Here is a 16,822-nt window from a genome sequence, read left to right as displayed (position 1 = left end):
AGGCCGCTGCGCGGAGAAATTAAGTTGAGCGGTACTTCCAGGGACATGGTGGGAGTCGAACTCCGAACCTCTCGCTTACAAAGCGAGCGCTCTTACCACTACACCACTACCGCATAATATATATATGTATATATATATATATATATATGTGTATATATATATATATATATATGTGTATATATATATATATATATGTATATATATATACATCCACTAGAGCATATATAGATCAGCGAGTGCTTACTAGTTTTGCTTTTCTTTATAGCTTACAACTTTTTTAGAAAAAGAAGAAAAAAACAAAGAATAATGAAAGAAAAAATTGTTGCCCTATGCCAAACCCTTAGACATAAACTCTCATTGTATTTATGCCAATTTGCTTTTGAACAAATACTAATTGTATTTATGCCAATGCCATTTATTTATTGTAATTATTGTAATGTTTGAAAAAATAGAAATAAAGCAAATAAAGCAAATGCAATTTAATTACTTCTATAATTAACTTAATTAATTGCAAATTACTTCTATAATTAACATAAAAAGTGTATACAAATAAGCAATCTTTAAAAATAAACATTTCTTGTTGATACCCATGGTTTGAAAAGTACCCATGTTAATTTTAAAATTGACTTCGCTTGACCTGACAGACAAATAACCAAAGTTGTTATTCATCCAGCCAGGTTATTTTATATCATATATATTACAGTAATACATATCATTAGGTTATTTTTATCAAAATCATCATAAAGATAAAACTTTTTTTTAAAAATTTTGGACCATCAGCTGTCTTGAATACTTCAAATAATATACCTTTAAAGTTGCTAAATGGCTTCGACCCTTGGCTTAGAACTTTGCAATTCGTGATCGCTTTATTCTCCCCTTGTGGGTATTGAGTTTTTTTGTGTTCTTTAGTTTGTAATTTTTTAACAGATTAAATAAAATTTTGCTCTTTTTTTGTTATTTACTATTAATTTAATTTACTATTGCTATTTTTTAAGAACATCGAACACTTAGTTTTTTAGTATAAATAATATGTTGTATATATATATATGTATATATATATATATATATATATATATATATATATATATATATATATATATATATATATATATACATATATATATATATAGTTTATCTTACTGCTACCTTCAGTACCAGGAATTAGCTAAATGCTAATGTTTATAATATAATTTAATATTGCAACTCTGAGTTTCATGTTTTACCACAATCATCAGGCAAGTAGTAAAAGTTTAATTTTGCTATGATTGGTTTAGTGGTCGTTACGGTTTATATTTGTTTTTTGGATCGTTACGGAACGGAAATTGATTAGTAGTTAGGGTAATAATATTATTAATTTGTTTTTATTTAGTTAATAGTTGTGAAATAGTTATATGTTTAATGTTGTTTAAAGTATTTGTTTTTGTGATAATGTACATTATTTATATATTAAAAAAATAAAAATTGGTATAAAATACATATATTATGAAGTATTTTACAATAGCTATGTGAGTAATTCATAAGTTAGCCTAAGATATATGGAGTAGATTAATATAGTTATTTTTAGTTTTTAGTTAGGTTTGTAGCGACTTAGTAATTTTTTAATAAGAATTTTTTTTCATGGCGGTGTTTTGATATAGTTTTGTTTCTTTTATTTAGCAGTTCCTGTATTTACGAGGATTTGCTCAGATATTTTCTGGCTTTAAAATAGAAGGTTTGCAATATCTATACTCTCTTAACTCATTGTCTCCAGATCTCTTTTCTGCTGAGAATATTTTTGAGGTTATCAACAATCTTGATCCTTTCCAGATTGAACAAATAGAAAAAGAACATTTTTATAAAGAGACAGCAAACTTAAGAACAATATCTCGTAACAGCATGAATGCAAGAATTGATATGCAAAAGTTCAATTCGAAGTTAAAGTTAGATAAAGAAGAATTTTTAAGACGATTAGCAACTTTAAAAATAACAGATGAAACTGCTCATTGGTTATTCCAAGTGTTGTTAAGTGAGCGCAAAGAAAATGCTGACTGTATTCAGCCTGATCAATTTAGTCCATTTTACAAGATGTGGACATATATAATGCAGGAAAGTCAAGAAGTTTCTGGAGTCAAGGTATTAAAACTTATCAATATCATAAATACAGCATTTTTCAATGTGGTTAAAGGGTGGACATTACTCTTAATCAACAAAAAATCCTTAATATATATATCAATATATGCACGCGTATAAATAAAAATAATAATGTACATAATATAATGTACATATGTATATATAGTATACATATGTGTATATATGTATATGTGTGTATGTACATATGTATATATATATATATATATATATATATATATATATATATTATGTATATATGTATAATATATATATATATATATATATATATATATATATATATATATATATATATATATATATACACACATAAAGTTCTCAAGTTATATATACATAAAGTTCTCAATATATATGTGTATATATATATATATATATATATATATATATATATATATATATATATATATATATATATATATATATATATATATATATACATAAGGTTCTCAAGAGCTCAAAAAAATATATATATATATTATATATATTTAAATATAAAAATATATATAAATATATATATATATATATATACACATGTATAATAAAAACTTTAATATTTAAAACTTAAATAAAACATTCATTTTGTTGTTTTTTTAAAGTAATTATTTTATTTAAACCTATTTTTTTGCGACTTTTATTTTAATCACCTAATTTAAAGATTCATTTAAATTAAACATTTGTTCAACAGGTTTTTTTTCAGTTACTTCTTCTAGAACTTAAAGCTCTGTTTTTCCTGATGATCCAGCAATGGTGAAACTTAAAGTAGAAGATAAAAGTTAAGTTAAGTTAAGTTAAGATAAAAGTTAAGTTAAGATAAGTGTTTTTTACTAATTTATATATATATATATATATATATATATATATATATATATATATATATATATATATATATATATATATATATATATATATATATATATATATATATTGTATGTATGTATATATGTATGTATTGAATGTATATATTATATATGTATGTATATATATATTGAATGTATTTATGTATGTACACTGCCGCTCACAGAAGTTAGGACAGTAGAGATTTTTTCGAAAAAGCAAAATTAATATATAATTACGTTATAGAATTTTTAATTTATATTTATAAAAATTATATTTTTTATACATTTTCAATATAAAATATATTATTAGTCAGTTTTATGTAATAAAAATGTAAAAAAACCATTATAATAATTAGATTTTTTTTTCGTCAAAAAAACCACCCTTTGATTTAATAACTGCTTTAACTATTCTCGGCATTCTTTCAATTATTTTTCTAATTGTTTCTTTTTGAATATTATTCCATTCCTGTTCTATAATGTTTCATAAATGAGATTTTAATGTTGGACATACAGTTCTAATTTTTCTATCCAGTTCATCCCATAGTAACTCAATGGGGTTGAGGTCTGGGCTTTGGGGAGGCCAGGTCATTACACGTAATACATTTTCAGCTTTTTTTGATTCTAAATAATTTCTACATAATAATGCAGTATGTTTAGGGTCATTATCATGCATCAGAATAAAATTATCTCCGATTTATCGAAGTCCCGAAGGGATTGCACTTGTTTCCAGGATATCTCTATAATGTTCTGCTCTCATTATACCATTGATTTTATGCAAATATCCCACTCCATCCAGAGAAAAACAACCTCAAACTATCACAGAGCTTTCACCATGTTTTACTGTTGGAACCAGACATTGAGTTAGCATTTTTTCTTCAGCAGATCTTCTAACGTAAACTCTTCGCTTATTTCTGAAAACTTCAAATTTTGACTCATTGGTCCAGAGTACTTGTTTCCATTCATCCATCGTCCAATTTTTGTGGAGCTGTGGCCAACGGAATCTCTTCTGTCGATTAACTTTTCGTAGATATGGTTTTCGGATAGCAACACGACTATGCAAATTAGCTTTTTGCAATCTTTGTTTGATTGTACTGACAGAAACATTTTTTTCTCGATTGCAATTGAAAATAGCTGTTATTTGTGGAGCAGTTAACATTCGATTACGCTTACTGATGATTTTTATACGTTGGTCATCAGTTTTTGTTGTTATGCGAGAAGGACCTGGACGATTTCTGTCTTCCAAACTTCCAGATTCTCGATATCGACGAATCGTATAGCTAACTGTTGATTTACTCAGATTTAGTTTTTCAGCTATTTTTCTAACTGTATAGCCTTCTTGAAGCAAAGTGAGTATTGCTGTCCTTTTTTCAACACTTATTGGCTTACCTTTAGACATATTTTTTTCGATATTTTGAATTTACACTAAAAAAATAATTTTTAAATTTACCTTTGAACTTCTGCACTTGAAATTTTTAAAACACAAACACAAAATATCTGCAAAAACACAGTAAACAATAGAAATACTTGTTAAATGACAAACTTAAAAGATTTGAGTTGATAATGTAAAATACAGATTCATAAGTGACCCTTAATATGTTTCTGCGTTCTCTGTTTATTTATTTAAAATGATAAGACTTCTACTTGTGAGTACAATTTATGTTATTTTAAATGTTAGTTATTTTAATATATTTACATTAAAATAACTTAATTTAGAATTTTTTTGATACAAATTTTATTTAACTTGATTTATTTTTATATAAACATAAATTTTACTTATATAAGTAAATAATTTTATAACGTAATTACATTTTAATATTGTTCTTTTGAAAAAATATTTTTTGTCCTAACTTCCGTGAGCGGCAGTGTATGTATGTATGTATGTGTGTGTGCAGAAAATTTATCTTTTTCTGCTATTTAATTCAAAATAAAAATAGGGAAAATAATGCTTTGAATAAATGCTGGATGAAATAATCTAAATAAAAACACACGTAAAACAATTTTATTTGAATTCTTGATAAAATAATTAAAATAAAAACGGCATTAAAATAAAATTTAAAAAACGTTTCATTAGCAAGTTTCATATGACGCGGTTTAACTAAGCGAATATTGCCTGTAGGGACAAAATTCTAGCCAATCAGATAATTTTTCTAGATTAAGCGATAATCAGTTTTTTTCTCTCGATTAAACTACTAAAAATAGGGTAGTACTTAATACAATCGAGTCAAAAATGTATATAAAAATCAAAACAAATATTTTTTTAATATGCTAAATAAAATAAGTTAGCGATATGTAACTATTATTTATTTTAATAAAAAGATATAAAACATTATTAGATATCAAATTATATTGATTGTATCAATTAAAAGAAATGGTTAACTGGTTTTGTGGTGCAGCATTATGTTTTAACAACTTTAGAACCAAAACTACTAACGGAGAACGTATAAAGTTTTACAGGCTTCCCAAAGATGTTTCTATTCAGAAAGAATATATCCGAGTTTTAAATACAAAAGGAATGAATTTCAGAAATGGGCATATTTGTTGTGAACATTTTTCATCTGGAATAAGAGAGTTATGCACTGATATTCCAAACATTGCTGCACCACCAAGCCAAATTGCTATAATGGAACGAAAATATGAAAACGCTCTGGCCAAAATAACTAAATCAGGAAAAACGACTGAAGCTGATAAAAAACATTTGAAAGGGTTAAAACGTAAACGTATGATGATATCCTTGTCTAAACCTTATCCTATTCGTAAAAAACCAACAAACCGACCTTCTTATGTTACAAAATCTCCTTTATCATTACTTAAACCAACAAAACAACAGTTATTTTCTAAATTAAAAAAAGAAGCAGATGCTAACAAAATTCTATCAGAAAAAATAAACAATGCAAACAATTATATAACACAGCTTAAAAAAGAAAAAAAAGAAACAAAGTAAAGAACGATATGTTACATTAAAAATATTTAATTTTATCTGTAAAAAATCAAATTTTAAAAAAAGAACTAGACAAATTTGAAAAAGGAATGTTTAAATTTTCTAAACTTAAAGACAAACCAAAGCAGTTTAAATATTTATGTGGTTTAACTGTCCTGCAATTTGAACTCCTTTATAATTGTGTAGCACCATACTGCCACCTAATTGAATATCCGGATTGCAAAGGTACAGGAACCAGATTCCTTGAAAAGAAAACCGAATTGTTTTCAGTTTTAACATTGTGCAGACATGCACTTCATCTTGGTGTTATTGGATTTATGGCTGGCGTTTCTAAAAGTACCATATATCGTCTTTTCACTGGATGGGTTGTATTTCTAGACACAATATTTTCAGAGATAAACTTAAAAGTCGAAAGCACTTATATTTCCCTGATGATGCCTTCTGTTTTTAAAAAAACTGGCCACGGTGAAACCGATATTGTTGTGGATGCTACAGAATTTAAGTTTCAACAACCAACCAATTATGACCTTAACACTTTAATGTTTTCAAGTTATAAAAACTGTACAACAGGGAAAGCTTTAATTGGAATCTCTCCACATGGGTCAGGTTTGCTTTTTGGAGACATATACCCTGGTTCAGTTACAGATAATGAATTAACAAAACAATCTCATATTTTAGAATTAGTTGAGAAGGAACACGAAGTTATGGCAGATAGAGGGTTTTCAATTCAAGATTTATGCGCTTCAAAAGGAATATATCTGAATCGACCATCTCAAAAATCAAGCCATCAGTTCCCACATGCTGATGTAGCTGGTAATTTTGATATAGCTTCAACCCGTATTCATGTAGAGAGATTCATAGGATGCGTACGTGATTGGTCAATTCGTAATGCGGTGTGGCCAGTACAAAGAATGGACTTACTTTCTTCAACATGGAAAATGTTATGTCATGTTGTAAACCTTACAATGCGCCCCATTGGACCAAAGCCAGAATCTTGTAATTAATAGTATTTTATGAATATATATATAACTATTTAAAAACATATTTTCTTGTTTTATCATAATTTTAAACATTTATACCAATTTTAATAGAACTGTTGATGTTTTTACAAGTTCTCTAATATACGATCTAAGTGGTTTTAGTTCTTTAAAATCAGGAATTTTCCCAACAACATTATTTCCAAGAGTAGTGAGCAAAGAATGTTCATGATGTTGCCAATCTTTTATTGGATTTGAATGCAAAATGCTATCTGATATTTCCTTGATAACTGACATCAGTAAATTATTTAGTTGAATAATAAAGAAATTTGAGTTTAATGTTTCAGGATGATAAGATTGTAAAATGCAGTATTTAGATTTTGTACATAGTAGTGCAAGCTGAGCCTGCACGTAAAACTGAGGTTGGTTTTTTAAATGGGTCAATGGACTGTCACTGTTTTTTGCTCGTGTTTTAATTTCCAAAATAATTTGATGTGACTCAAGGCAATCTGGACTTGCCCCATAATTTAAATCATCTGGGTGATAGAAAAATCCACACATTTCAGGAGAACATTTTGAAATCTTTGCAAAGTGCTGAAGTGCAATAAATTCATATTTATGACCACGCTCAAAATTTTTTATGTTTTGTGTGTTATAAATATCATTTTCATTTAATCTTTCCTTAACTATCTTCCAATAATTTGTAAATTTTTCCTGTCCATATATTCCTAGCAATGCTGGTAATCGACTCACCGTTATTTTCCCTTTTCTTGTGTCCATCCACTCCTGGGTATTTTGTTTGACATTAATATGATTTGTGTATTGTCCTTGTGATGGTATCAGATTTGTCAAATCAATGTGAATAACAGGATCCTCATTTAAAAGTTGTTTATTAATTTTTTCTAAAACAATAACTTGTTCCAGCGAAACTATGGTTACCTCGATGTTTACTTTATTTTGATTTATTATTTGCAATATTGTTAGTATTTTACTATAATTATTTTGGAATTTTTGTGGGTTTACTGCTTGTTCATTTAAAGTACGACTTTTTGCATTTATAGAACTTAACTTATTGAGTTGGGATTTAAAACTTTCAGGGTCATATCTAAATCTTAAGTGCCCCATTAGTGCAGATTCATACCCAAGATCTATTGAACAAAGAGTATCATATACATGTCTTTCAAAATTGGGTTCCTTTTTCAGCCCTTCCTTAATTTTTTGCTTCATTTTTAAAACATCTCTTTTAAAAGATGAACTTTCTGGATCTGCTGGTGTGATTTTTAAGTTTTCAATTGTACTTTTGTTTCTTGCTGATTTTACTTTAATATGAGATAGTGGGACCATTGGAATAGAACCTTTTTTTGATCTTTTATGCCATTTCTGTATCACTTGTGTGCAGGTTAATTCTAAAATTGTTATCTTTGTGTCCTCGTAATGCTTTAAGTAAAGAAGGATAGCTAAAACATGACAGCAAAGCCCACTAAGACCAACGGGGCATTCACAATAACCTTTACGAGGTGTCCCTCCTACAAAAAGTAAATAAGCAGGGCGTGCATCGTGGCTATAAGATTTTCTTATGAAAGCTCTAACATATACTATTTTGTTATCTGAATGTATTTTAACTGATATAATTTTTCTGCTTGTTAACATTTGGTATGCTTTTTGCTGTTGTCCAAATGTACCCTCTCTTTTATTGAGTATGTATTCTTTAAAAAGTTCAGAGTTTACACAAGGGTAAAGGTTTTCATTTCCAGTCCAATTTTGAGACATGTGTGGTATCTCGTCTACATGTAAACTTGTTTTGAATAAGTAGTTTTTTTTTGCTTTTAGATAAAGTTTCTTAACTAGTTTTGGATATGGTAAGAACTTCAAAATTCTGCCTTGCAACTCTATAACAGAGCCTGTGACACCCAGTCCGTGGTTAACGAGCCATTCAACACAAATCTTTCTTGATGCAGTTGAAATGTTAACTGCATTAATATTTAATTCCATTTATAACAGTAATAGTAAATTAGTTATTAACTTGATGACTGTATTTTGCTTCACTTTAAACTGCTATAAATGTAAACAAACGCAATAACAATTTTTGTCCCTAATGCTCAATTATTAGTACCCAGACCTTCCCGTATGAAACTTGCTAATATGAATATTAATCTAAGTAATTAAAATAAAAACGGAAAGACAAAGGTTTTATTCAAATTCTAAATAATTTTATTTTATTTTAGATAAAACAATTTTAAATGAAAAAAAATAAATAAATAAATAACATTTTATATAAATTTAAACAAAATAATTAAAATAAAAATGTTTTATTTAAGTTCTAGATGAAGTAACTGAAAACTAGTAAATCAAAAAAAAATTCTTTTTTCAAATCCATGCTTTATGCAAGCAGGATTCTATTAGTAACTGAAAAAAAACCTGTTGAACAAATGTTTAATTTAAATGAATCTTTAAATTAGGTGATTAAAATAAAAGTCGCAAAAAAAATAGGTTTAAATAAAATAATTACTTTAAAAAAACAACAAAATGAATGTTTTATTTAAGTTTAAAATATAATAATTCAAACATAAAAGTGTTTTTATAAATTTTCATAAAAGTATTTGATCAACAAAAACATAAGTTGCAATAAAAAAATTTTTTTTTTTTGGCGAGCGCTTTATTATGCTCTCGCTAAAATTTTTGCAGGCATGTGGGCGAGCGCAAAATGACTTTAGCGCGAAAGCACTGGCTAAACGGAGATAAATGTTAGAGATTGGCAAAACTGTTAAATTGTGTTAGTATATTCTACAATGTTCATAAGGAAAAGAGCAATAAACAAGTAAAATTTTCTTCAACAACTTCAACACCTACTATATATATATAGTATGTATACATAAATATAGGTTTATTTTTATTTTTGTTTTTTTTTTAGATTATTCACCTCCCCAAGGCCCGAGGGGGGCCACTACAGTCGAGGAGGCTCATTTTTTTTTTTGTATTTTTTTTATTTTTTAGTTGTAATTTGTGTTGCAACCCTCTCTCAACTCTTTAACTCTGAAACACCAACCTTGCCAAGCAAGGCCGCTGCGCGGAGAAACTAAGTTGAGCGTGGTACTTCCAGGGACGTGGTGGGAGTCGAACTCCAAACCTCTTGCTTACCAAGTGAGTGCTCTTACCACTACTTCACTACCGCATATTATATATATTTATACATTTATATATATGTATGTATGTATGTATGTATGCAGTAAGTGAATGGACTCCAGGCCTAGGCTACAAACCTGGCCCTGGCAAAGTTATAAAATTTGTCAGGGGTTGGTAGCTGGGGCTCGTGAAAGATTTATAATATTTTACATATTGTAAATTCATGCATACCTTTACTATTTTTTAAATACTGGCATTTATAATTTTTGAAACTAGTTCGCTTTTGACAAAAGTTGCAAGCAAAGTTTAAGCAATTAATTTATGAGTCACTAGAAAACAAAAGATAGAGTTAAAAAGAAAGAAACTGGTTAATTTAAAAATTTGTAGATTTTATGAGTCAGGAAAACATGAAATTAATGAGAGTTTTGATGTTTTGTTGAAGTGCAAGGAAATAAACTAGATAAATAAAAAAATTTATTGCATTGATGGACAGATCAATAAAGAGATACACCTTTGCTGAATCACAAACCAAGCAAGAATGAGTTTTGGTTGATTGAACTATAGATGATAGCTTGTATTATCTAGTAGTAAAAAGATAGTATCTTTTAAAACCACAAAAATCAATTGCGGTTCTATGTTTATTTATTTATTTATTTAATAATAACTGTGTACATGTACAATGACAATGTACGGAGCCTAGGTAATCTAGGCTTTAACAGCTAATTTATGTTAAAAATAAGTCCAACTTTGATTTAAATTGTTTAAGTGTTTTAGAATCTACAATGTTTTGATCTAAATTATTCCAGCTGTTAATAACAGGGTTTGTTAAGAAATAGTACCTCTTTGGATTTTTAACTAATTGTCTATGAAACCTCATATTGTGACCTCTCGTATTTGAAGTTATTAAATCTGGTGGGTATTCCAATGTTAAGTTATCTATTTTTTTTACTATTTTGAAAAGTTGGATTAAGTCATTACGTTGGCGTCTTTTTTCAAGAGTCGTTAATTTAAAGTAGGTTAGTCTACTTTCATAGTTTTTCCCTTGAAGACATTTTGTTCGTGTTGCTTTACGTTATATCGATTCAATTTTTTTTTTATCTTGTTCTAAGTAAGGACACCACACTGAATTTGCGTAGTCTAGATATGGTCTTACAAGAGAGGTGTACAACAATTTAGATGCGTTTATGTCTAAGTTTTTAAATGAATGTTTTATTATTCCTAACATTTTATTAGTTTTACCAGACGCATAACTAACTTGACTAAGCCATTTTAAGTCGTTTGAAATCATAATTCCTAAATCTTTTTCAATTTTTGTTTCTGGCAGTTCAACTCTATTTAGCACTGAATCATACATTGTGTATATATGCCTAGTATTTTTGCTACCTATATGCATGCGTTTACATTTGCTGACATTAAATTTTAATAGCCATAATTGTGACCATGTCATTAATTTGTTTAGATCTGTTTGAGTCTTTTCTATATCAGAAGATGATCTAATTATGTTAATTAGCTTAATATCATCAGCATACATTTTACAGTTCGTTGATAACTCATTCGGTAAGTCGTTTATATAAACAATAAACATAAATGGACCCAAGACAGACCCTTGCGGTACTCCACTTGTAACTGGAGACCAATTTGAAAATCCGCCGTTGCAGACGACACGTTGCACTCTGTTACTTACGAAATTTTTGCACCGTCTAACTGCTTTTTTGTTAAATCCATAACTTTTTAGTTTAAGACACAATCTGTTGTGAGGCACCGAATCGAAAGCTTTGTTCATATCTAGGAAAATGATATCTACTGGTAAATTATCTTCCATTGCTTGAGTTATTAGATCCATAAATTCTATAAGGTTTGTACAACAGTTTGTTTTTTTAGAAAATCCATGTTGTTCCTTAGTCAAGAGATTGTTATTTTCTAAGTGTGACATAAATGTAGCTTTTAAGATACGTTCCATTACTTTACTTATAACTGAAGTAAGTGATACTGGTCGATAACTTGATGGTTCCAATTTATCTCCACTTTTAAAAAATGGTGTTATATTAGCATTTAACCACATTGATGGAATTATTCCAGTGTCATACGATTTATTAGAAATAAGTGATAAAGGAAGTGAGAACGCATCTGCGCCACATTTTAAAGGAATTGGGTGAACTCCATCTACTCCTGTACATTTATTTGGATTTAGTGACTTCAGGATTATATAAACTTCAGGATTATATAATATGTGTAATGAAAAAATATTTTTTCTTTTAAAAAGAGCATGAAATTTTTAGTTTTTATGCATAACTATAGTAAACAGTAACTTTTAAAAATGTTCACACCAAATTAGTTTACTTATTTAAACTATTTAATAGTATAACTTTACAAAAAAAGTATAAAGTAAAGATGGGCATTTATAATATACTTTTGGAGAATTAAATGACTTTAAAATAATGAGGTAAATTTTTAACATTCAATACTTTTATTTTGTACAAAAAGTGTCATACATTTTAAAGAACCTACAACAACCTATATTAAGTTCTTGAACTAGTAAATACAAATTATATGCAACCAATTAGAACTATATAAATTGCCCTTAATTTTTCTTTTTGGGTTTCTTTCACATTTTAAAATAATGACTTGAAACTTATGTTATTTGCTTGAAATCAACTTTTTTTTCCTCCCAAACACAAATACTTATTATTTGTTTATTATTTAATTCCATACAAATTGTACTATTTACCTGTAATTTTGATGAAATTACCTGATTAATATTATGAAAACTGATGAAATTCTCAGACTTATTTGACAAAATAAACTATTTCCAAATGATTTACCATTCTTTTCATTGATATTAACACTTCTAGTTTCTTTATATATTAAATTAGAGGATTTCAAGTGCAAAAATGTTATACTAGAATATCATAAAAAGTAGATAGCTGCAAACAATGATAATAATACTAGTTTTAAGTGGAGTAATAAAGATTGGCTAGCTCAAGTACCTATTATCTATTATATAAGTATCTAGTACTAAACTTCTACTAAGAAGTGAGTTTAATTACAAGACTGAAAAAAGTTTCTGAAATTTGAAATTAAACCCCTATGCTGCTAAATATTCACCAGATTTAGCTTTACCATTAATTACACTGATCAACAAATAAAATTTTATTGTGCATATCTTGTTAACTAGGTGGTTTTTTAAAACAAATTAAATATGCTGATTTCAAATATGCAAACCATTTTTCACCATCACGTCAAGTTGTAAAGATATTTGGGTTCAAATCTTTAGTATTTAAGGTAAAGTCCCAAATATTGTCGAAAAAAAAGTTATTCAAAAGTATGTCAACCTGGGTCTCAAAAGAAGCGTATTTTTATAAAGATTTTAAAAATGTTATTCATTTGTAATAAAAATAAGTATTTTTTGTATTATTGCTGAATAACATTCTGTTGAAATTTTTTTAAGAGTCTTTAGCATTTTTTTACATAATTTTTTTGTCAATAAATTTTAAGGAAAAATATTTATGTTTTCTAAAATATTTTTTTTCGACGATATTAGGGACTTTACCTAAATACTAAAGATTTGAACCCAAATATCTTTACAATTTGACGTGATGGTGAAAAATGGTTTGCATATTTGAAATCAGCATATTTAATTTGTTTTAAAAAACCACCTAGTTAACAAGATATGCACAATAAAATTTTATTTGTTGATCAGTGTTATTGATAGTGGTATATCAAAATCAATATATCTGCTTCTAAAAAATGGCGCTGAAGAAAATGGCATTATATATGCATGACTATTCAGTACACATAACACTAAAAGATCTCCTAAAACTAATAAAAGGTTGTGTAATCAAAATTAGTGTACTAATCACAAATGTTTAGATGCATTGCTGGATTTGTTGCTACAGAACATAGTGTTTACAATTAGGTAAGTCAAAATGAAATCAGTGAACAAAGCCTTGCGAATAAAGAATGTTTATTACTTGCATAGTCCCATTAGAACTCAGTGGGGGTTTAAATGTTGTAATATTATTCATTTAGAATATGTGGCCAATAGATGAAAAAAAAAAAATTTATTCTTATATAGAGAGATGTTAAGTAATCAACATTTTTAAAACATTATGTGCGTATGGTAATTTGATAATAGAGTGCCTAATCTTGTGATAAATTTTATATGTTTTTCAAGTGTGCATTTTTATTTTTAAAGTTTATTTCTAATTTTTGTTTTTAAAGTTTATTCCGTCAGATTAGGAGTTATGACGCCAAGTCGCTAAATTACTTTTGTTTACCAGATATTATTGACACCAGTATAAACATAGAAGAGTTGGTTATTCAGTTCCACAATTTTAATAAGTTTAAGGATTTGTAAAAATAAAAAGAAGGAATAAAAACTTCCATACTGCTTGGATCCAGGAGGTTAGGTAAGAAGTGCATTTATACATACATAATATATGGATATAAACTTATTTGTCATTAATTTAGATACTGGCATGCAATATCTTTACATATTTGTATAAACTTTAGTATTTACATGGTGTATTATTTGCCAAATGAGAAGATAATGATCAGATGGATGTGTGGTAATAATGTAAAAATGTTGTATCAAACAACGTTTTTCAGAAAGGATTAAGGTGGTTTGAGTATCAGTATGTAGTGATGTAGCAGCTTAGGAGAAAATAGTAGTGGTAGAAGTAGGAAAACTTGGAATGAGTACATTACATATTGTATAAACGAGCTTTAGTTAAAGAAAGAAAATGCTCAAGAATATTTATCCTACAGAAACAGCATTAGAGGAAGGCTAAAGCTTGATAATGATGATGATTATGATGATGATCATGATCATATTTATTTATAAATATAAATGCAAATACTTATGAAATGTAACATGATAGTAGATAGAAGCTCATTTCCGAAATTTAACCATTATGCTTTCCACATGTTAAACTCACCTAATAAAGCCTTTGGCTTGGCAATAATAAATAAGCCTAATAAAACTTTTGTTAACGGATTTTGTAAGTCTGTTATATAAAAGTCACTAAAAGTGATTTCTATATTTGAATATAAAAATCAAAAGCATTTCCAAAATAATGTAACAAGAACGCTAAGTTTTTGCAATCAATTTTGAAGAAACTAAAGATTACAAAGAAGAAACTAGAAAACTAAGCAAGTCATGGCAAGAGTTTCAGGGTTCAAAGCGAGCTCGAGGCATACATCTTGTCATCGGTAAGAAAGGAGGCGTAAACTTACAAGTTAAATACTCTTCCGCGGTGCTCTGTGACATGACCGTTAGGCCTTCTTGTGGCACTTAATACAAAATTAAAAGAAAAAAAATAAAGACAAGCTTTTTAAAACTTTAACGTTGTTTTAGTTTGTTTAATCAGATGGTCTTGCAAAAGTACAGTGATTACCAATTTAAAATAAAACTAAAATTATAAATAAAACTAAACTTATAAATAAAACTAAGTGGTTAGAGCGCTTGCTTTATAAGCAAAAGATCCAGGTTCGAAACGAGCTTAGGACATATTTTCGCGTCACGCCAAGGAAGGAGGCGTGAACTTTCTGGTTAAATGCACTTCCGCGGTGCTCTGTGACAAGCCCGTTAGGTCTTCTTGGGGCACCTGAATAACAAAACACAAAAAAAACAATTTGAAATGGATTTGGAAGGAGTATTAGCTCTGTTTTTCGAAATAAATGAAGTTTTAGGCTTTTCTTTGTAACATTTATCTTGAATGCAATTCTAAAACTTATTAATAGCATAATCGAAGATGTTGATCAATAATATTTCTAAGTGAAGTGACAACATATTTAATGCCTGAATAAAATTTAAACTAATAAAGGGCATCATCAAGAACAGAAGAGAAAAAGCAGTAGCAAAGGTTGCACGATTAATTGTTCTATTAATATTTAAAGACATTTCTTCCAGACAAAAACACGTAGAAATAAAGAGCTTTTTGAAACGTATCCGTGTCATATTTTCACAACTTGGATATTATGATATCTAATTAAAAATCAGAAATAGCTTTTAGTTAAATACTAAATAAACCCCCACCAGTAACACCATTTGAACGATGCATAACTTGAAAAATTCTTCCTTCGTGTCTAAATTGCAATTAATAAATTTAATAATCAAAGTAATCTGAAGTTTCATAAGAAATAATCTCAATATATAATACTCAATATATAAGAAATAATCAATACTCAAAAATAATCAAAAGACAATTTTATTACTTTTACAATACTGTCTGTATTTTTTTCCCTGCAACACCACGGTTTAAAAACTTTGACTTTTTTTGCCGACTAAATATCCCAAAATTGCCCATTTGAGTGTTGATCCTTTATACATTGGGGACTCAAAAACAATAAGTTTTAAAATCCTGTTTTAGAAGTTGTGGAACATGGTAAAAGACAGCATGAACTTTTGGTGTGGCAGAAACAGTCAGCTTTAGATAATTGCTCTTAAACTCTTGAATTTTTTTCTCAAATTCTGGAGAGAGTGAGCATCAGAATTAACAACTTGGAGAAACAAATGTAGAACACGACAGATGGATGATGCTTCAAATGCCTTATCAGCCATGGTTATCTGCTTCAGAGTGTTAATTTTTTTCAGCAACTTCATGCAATCATTGCCATTGAAGTGACCACCATGTTACGGCTGTAATGGTATATGTATTGAAGTCAACCATTCTTTTGTTTTTTACAAAACTTGAACCAAGTGGTTAATAAGATGGTTAACAACGCCAAGAAGCAAATGAATTTCTATTGGAGGAATAGCTTCTAAGATTAGCTTTTTATCTGGGAATCGAAGTATTGGTGGATAAACAACATTCGGAGTC

The 16,822-nt window shown here is 28.1% G+C and overlaps 1 protein-coding gene across 1 annotated transcript; it reads left to right on the top strand.

The window, feature by feature from the left end:
* Nucleotides 1–5,990: 5,990 nt before the first annotated feature.
* On the top strand, nucleotides 5,991–6,905 carry LOC136086411 (uncharacterized). The gene has a single exon (XM_065808709.1). It carries the CDS (start codon nucleotides 5,991–5,993, stop codon nucleotides 6,903–6,905), a length of 915 nt encoding a protein of 304 aa, XP_065664781.1.
* The last annotated feature ends 9,917 nt before the right edge of the window (nucleotides 6,906–16,822 follow it).

This window comes from Hydra vulgaris, chromosome 10 (assembly GCF_038396675.1).
Source record: "Hydra vulgaris chromosome 10, alternate assembly HydraT2T_AEP".
Taxonomy (NCBI): Eukaryota; Metazoa; Cnidaria; class Hydrozoa; order Anthoathecata; family Hydridae; genus Hydra; species Hydra vulgaris.
The sequence above is the reverse complement of the archived record's forward strand: the minus strand, read 5'-3'. Positions and strand labels throughout refer to the sequence as shown.